General features: G+C 43.0%; 1 protein-coding gene across 1 annotated transcript in view; it reads left to right on the top strand.

The window, feature by feature from the left end:
- Nucleotides 1–3783: 3783 nt before the first annotated feature.
- The window catches only part of NRK (Nik related kinase), a 213448-nt gene continuing 210663 nt past the window's right edge, over nucleotides 3784–6568 (top strand). Inside the window, exon 1 of the mRNA XM_006871057.1 lies at nucleotides 3784–3840. Coding sequence (XP_006871119.1) covers nucleotides 3784–3840 — 57 coding nt within the window. The remainder of the gene's footprint in view (nucleotides 3841–6568) is intronic.

Raw genomic sequence — 6568 nt, 5'->3', positions numbered from 1 at the left:
ACTTTGGAGTTGTTATCCTGTAAAAGGCATTTGTGTCTGGCCAGAGAGGAGTTGCTATCAGGGATCATAGCTTGGAGAGATGTACACTGGCCCACGGGGGAATCAAACCCATGCCTTTGGCACCTTGACTGCAGGACTCTGAGAAACATTTATTACCTCAAGTCTGTCTGTTAAGCATGACTGCTCAAAAACATAGCCTTCTTCAATGTCTCACTGAATATGGTCTCTTCCCCACATAAATAAATAAATAAATAAATCTGCAAAGAGTAGGATGGATTTGTTGTTTTAAGAATAGAATATTGCAGGGGGTTTAATTCTGGATTTTTTTTTTTTAATCTAGAAAAATCATGATTTTTCCTTGGGAGGTGATCCACTCACTGATCTCCTCTCAAGCAAATCACTGGCTACTCTTAGGCTATGACCTGGTTCCATTTCTTTTTATAAAGCCATGTTATTTATGTTAGGAGGGCTTGAGGGTTGAAAGAAGGAAGGGGGAACTGGATAGCTCACGGGCCTAGCTAATGTCATCTGATCTCTCTTACTCTGAGGTTTTTTTTGAATTTGGCTCCTCTTCACACAGTCTGAAAATATGCACCAGTCATTGACAAGTGTGTTATGGAATCAGACTGCCTGAGTTGGAAGCCAGGCTCCTCCAATTACTAGCTGTGAGGCTTTAGATAAATTGCTTCATCTCTCTGTGCCTCAATTTTCTTGCATATGAAATGGGAATAAAAATAATATAATCCTGGAATGGTTTTTGTCAAGATTAAATGAGATAATGTTTGCAAAGCACTTAGTCAAGATAACACAGTAAGCACTCAATAAATCTTAGCTGTTAGAAAAAAAGTACAACAAAAAATTTACAAAGAGCTCAGGCCTTAAAATAATAGAATGAATTGTGAAAAAACAAAAACAAAAACAAAAAAAACAATGGAATAAGAATGGAACATGAAATATCATTAAAGAGTTCATTTGTATCAACAGAGGGACCATGTCTAGGTAAAACACAATCTGACAAAATCTTGTACTCAAAACAGATTATGGCAGAGGTGGTGGTGGGGGTTATTATTGTATAGTTTGAGTTCAGGAAAGGAACAGAGATCACCCTGGAAGACAGGAAAGGAGACTTTGGTGGAGGTAGAGTGGAAAAGAAGCCCTGACTGGAAAAACAAGTGCCCTATTTCAAAATTACGCCCAGAGCCCAATCCCATGCTTGGGGGCAATCTATTTGCCTTCCGGTCTGCTAGTCAGGGTGACCTTCCCCAAGACAGCCACAAAAATTCCCATAATGCAAACTTACAAGGCAAAGCTTCCATGCCTCGTTTTTTCCCTTGAAAATAAGAGTAAGTTTACAATGTATAGGTTCTCTGTCAAATACTGGTCAAACACCTAACTTCCCTGCAACCCCCTGCCCCAGAGATCTCAACCTGCACTGTGGCTAATCCCCATGGAGTCATGAAGCCCATAACTTCCCATGGAGCCTTGCAAACAGAGATCCCAACGAATTAGTGTAGATTCTTTTGCCTGGTCTGGACTTGTCCCCTTAAACAGGCTAAAACAGCCTCTGTCATTGGGGGCCACCGGCATTTCCCCACACCCTGATTTTAGCAAACTGCATGTCAAAACCAACAAACAAGCAAAAAACATCTCTTAATTCATGAACACTTCTTTCCTTTAGCAAAAGCTGCCTTCAGAGATCATTTAAATGTTATATTTCTAGAATCTGAAACTTAATTTCTAAAAGTTAAATATGTATATAAAAGTGTAACTTTCTATTAACCTGCTCACCTGCCCTTCTCTAGTTACCAAAAGTGATTTTCAGACTCACACTTAGAAGTTTCAGAAGACTTTTACTGATATTCTAGAAATTCTTCAATTGTGTTTTAAAGGGGCGAGATTTTATGCGGTGGACTTGTCAGGATTTTCTTTCTTAGAAAATGTAACTTCAGTAATGGTGTATATAACATTTGAATTAACGAGAAAATTCGATACAGAACACCAGGCTTTATTTTGAGGAGGGTCAGTGGTGGATGGTTTCACCACACCCGTTAACATAAAATTTTCTTTATTTAGCAAGACCTGGTAACTCAGAAAGGCTGAGGCCATTACAGAGCTCTCAGAGGTTCCTAGGTTAAGGAATGTGAGGAAGTCAAACTCGGGTGTTGAAACTAATACGAAATAAACAAAATCCACCAATATATAAAGAGAATCAAAGTTAATAGTGTGTGCCAAAAGTGGTGAGCTCAAGGTCCATGAGAAGAATTATTTGGGATAATCTTTTCAAAGAAAAGCAGAAATTTCGTAATTAAAAAAGGAAAGTAACAGGAAATAAACCCCGCACACGCATTTCAATCCCAGAGTGCTGGTGTGCGTTCGGAAAGCAGCCGGTGAGCCCCAGGGAAAGGAAGTAGCTTCAGGACATTTTCTAAAGTGCTTTTGCAGCGCAAAACTTAGAAGTTGGTTAGTTTTATGCACAGACTCAGTTTGCCATAATTGTTTCAAGGGGTTCCTTACTTCTCATGGCTCAATCGCATTTAACAAATTCATTTAAATGCTGCATCAGACACATTATGCTTTTGGGGAAAACGGAAGCTAACATTCTGGGTGCCTGAGAAAAGATTTTGCAATGAATGAGCTGAGCGAATGAATGAAACCTAACCCAAGCGCTGGAAACTAGTAAGGACACAGAAACTTTCCTTGCGCTTTGCGAAAGCGGCAACTTGCAAACTTGGGACCCTGGGAAGCCTGAGCTTCAGAAACTCAGTCCATCTCTCCTAATCCTCTAGCACCTGCTCACAGGTGCGGTTCCGAGTGAACGGACCTGGGCTTGCCACAAACTCGTTCTGAACTAGAGGAAATGCAGCCCGCCTCGTGGGGACTTCGCGTGGCCGGGTCCACGCTGCACTGCCTTCAACTATAGGTTTGGAAGGGTTTAGTACTCTCTCTCCGCCTGCATCGGACTCTCTGAAGTCTAATCCTGAACCCAGTGGCAAGTTACTTCCTTCTCTGACTTGATGGGTCTTTGAAAAAAAATGGAGCTATAAAATTAAAAGAGCAGAAAATGAAAAATAAAAACGTAGAAAAGTCACTGGTGTTTCTCCAGGAGCTGAAGACACAGGCTGTTTGGACTGTGGCTGAGCTGTGGGGCCCAGATTGGGAGCGGCGCGGAGCGGGACCGGTTTTCCGGGGCTTGCAGCTGCCTCGAAAAAGTTTCCTGTGGAACGCTCGCCAGCAGGGGCGGGGGTGGTGGGTGCAGCAGTGGACGTGGGAGGGGGCGAAAGGCGGGGGGAGAGGGGTCGCAAGGGGTTGGCTAGCAAACCGTTAGAGTCCTTCAGCACCTCCCTGGGCTGGTGGCCCCCTGGCCCGCCTCTAGGCTGCGCGGCTGCCCACCTGGCGACGTGACGCTGCACCAATCCCCTTTGAGCTGCTCCAGGGAGCCCCCCCCCCTCGCACCGCCCCCCTCCCCACCCTGAAAGAGGCGCACCCTGCCGGGGCAGACACTGCGCTCAGGCCAGCGGAGCACCCTTGCTTGTTGGTCTCCTGGACTGACGCTCAGGCGCTTTTCTCGTCTTAGCCAATCTTGCTTTCCCGCCTCTTGAACTCCAGATTCCCTCCTCTCCAGGCTCTTTTCCCTCCACTTTCAGGCCCTCTATCTCCAGTACCCTAAATCCTTATCCCCCACGTTTTCTCCCTCTCCCTTTTCCCTTTCCCTTCAATTTCTCCTCTTCCACTTCAGACTTCTCTCGCCCACCTCAGTCTCCCACTCCCTCTCGGCTAGACGCCATGGCGGGACCTGGGGGCTGGAGGGACAAGGAGGTCACCGATCTGGGCCACTTGCCGGTGAGTGGAAAACGCCCAAAGTCCCCAAGTGTTCTCTTTTGAGAGTTCTGAGCAACTGGGGGGAGGGGGCGAACGCCTGTAAAACAGAATGGATCAGAACTTCGACGGGACAGCGGGTTTGGGAGGGGACTCTGAGGAGCATACTTGCAAAAAAGACGCCCCCTGAGCACTGGTCCACAGAACAAACTCCACGGAAAGGCAGAGGGATTGGGAGAGGGGGGTGGCACAGCGTGTCTGTGGACTGCTTAGCGACGACACTTCGGGTACCAGTCCTAGCGGGGCTCTAGGCAAGGCCAAACAGCGCAAGGACGCGTGGCTTCCTAAGAACACTCTCTGCTGCCACCCCCGCTGCCCATCCTTTGCTTCTTTTGCCTAAAGAGATGCCCACTAGCCGAGTGACTCTTACTTCCAAACGACATCGATTAGAAAATTAATCAAAGTGTTGGAGTCTTACTTTCGTACCCTCTAATAGCACTTTTAATAACTTTCTTGAACCAACTTCATGGCATCTAAACACCAAACCTTGCTATTCTTGCCAGAGCAATGTTCCTTATCTACTGCTGTGGGAGCAAAAGAACTAGATGCTGCTTAGCAAGACGTGAATTCTACACATACTCCCTTAAAAAAAAAAAAAAAAAAGTATTGCACTCCCTAGCTAACAAGATATTGCTGTTTCTCAAAGTTTTCGTTTGTGGGTTTTCCTTTTCCCAAATGCCTTGCTTCCAGTGTTGTAATTGATTGGTGAGCTATTATTGCCTTCGGATTAGTAGACTTATTATTTTAGTGGCGTCGTTTATTTTATTAGCATCTGGTTCCTGGCTGATATTGGATCCCACCCAAATCCGTTTTTCAAGTTCCCTTTTTAGATTGGCATTTCACTTGCACCCTCTCTTGAATGCAAAGGGCCCCTGGACTCTCAGAAAAGGAATAAGCAGGCACCATGCTGGAATGATCATCAGGCAACTGTAGTTCAGTAGCCTGCTTGTTTTGGGAAAAGCTAAATATCAACCTTGAGGTTATGGGACTATTCCTAGCCACACTGCCTGAATTTTATATATATTTATGATTTAAAGATTGTCTTCTTGATTATGGCAGACACATGATCCCCCAAAATCTGAAGTGTTTCCAGTCTTACCTATGCACTTTAATGTTAGAATGGCATAGAGGTAGGGGAGGTGATGCACCTGAGTAATATTTTAGCAAATTCTTAGCCATTAAACAAACAAACAGCCTCAATGCAAACATGTTGAATTAAAATATTAGCATCTTGGTTATTGATGGTACTTCATACAGTGAAGTCACAAAACTTTTTCAAGTTAAATATTTCTCCACCCTACTTGCATAAGAATTCTTTCCTTTCTGTGTGCACACACATGAGATTTCTGGAATACAGTGGCCTCAATTGGTAGTTTACTTTCTAAACTTTCATATCCCGATTAGATTTGCTCCCAAGTAAAATTGTAAAACCAAAGAAAAAAATGTTACCTCTGTCCAAAATTCTATGCATATGGTGGGGAGTAAAGGAGACAAACAAAGTTGGGCAAATCTGTGGAAACTACATGTGCAAACTGAAATAAATTATTCTCTGAAAGTGACAAAGAGAGGAATAAGAAAGACATAGAGAAGGAGAAAATATTTTATTGCCACTAAAATGGGGGGAAATGACTGACCAGGTCACAACTCCAGAATGTAAGGATTAAATGAGAGCTGAGGGAAAAAGTGGAAAGAGTCCAGTCAAATAGAGTATTCATTTTCTGGAGGTGAAGGAACTTGGGGTAGGCGAGAAATATGAAGTTTGTTTTTTAAAGTAGGAGAAATAGGAAGAATTCATTGCAACATGCCCTTTAGGAACAAAAAAAGTTAGAAAATTGCTGCTTGAGCTTATCTTATAGACTTTAGGAAAGCCTCATAGAGTCTTCAGATTCTAAAAAATTACTGAATATCTAAACTTTATATGGAAGCCATTTTATCTCATTGTAGAGGGTTTGACCATCCAACCAAAGTATGAATAATTCTCCACTCCAAATAGCAATGTCCAATTGCTAAAAAATCTAGCAGATGAACAGCACCCCTTTTAACATTTCCTTTATATTATGTTTACAGAACCAGGAAAGTTCACTCTTGTTTTGGTCAGTGAGGTTTGGACTCATAGTGACCCAGTATAAGATTTCCGGGAGTCCTGGTATGGCTCTACAAAATAAGCTGGACTATTAACTACAAAGTAGGTAGTTAAAACCAACCAGTCATGACTTGGAAACCCCGATATGTTGTTGTTGCTATAGTAGAGTGCCATAGAGTTGATTCCGTCTCATGGTGACCCTGTATAGGGTTTTCGAAGAGCAGCTAGTGGGTTTGATCTACTGACCTTGTGGATAGGGTCGCTATAAGTCGGAACAGATTGAAAAGCACTTAAAAACAACATAGGGTTTCCGAGGAGTGGCTGCTGGGTTAGAACTGCCAACCTTGTAGTTAGCAATCCAGTACTAGCCATTAGATATTATTTTTATCATTTAAACTGTAAGCAGAATTAGGGGGCAGTGAGTTTATGTTAATGGTGGTGGAATAAGGAATAATTTGGAAAAGGATAGTGAGAATCATTGCACAACTTGAAGAATGGAATCCATATAACTGAATTATACATGTAGAAATTGATGATTTGGGGCATATTTTGCTGGGCATGTTTTCACCATCTATATCTATATCTATCTATCTATCTATATCTATACAT

Source organism: Chrysochloris asiatica, unplaced genomic scaffold (assembly GCF_000296735.1).
Source record: "Chrysochloris asiatica unplaced genomic scaffold, ChrAsi1.0 scaffold00159, whole genome shotgun sequence".
In the NCBI taxonomy this organism is placed as follows: Eukaryota; Metazoa; Chordata; class Mammalia; order Afrosoricida; family Chrysochloridae; genus Chrysochloris; species Chrysochloris asiatica.
This window is presented reverse-complemented; position numbering and strand designations above follow the sequence as displayed.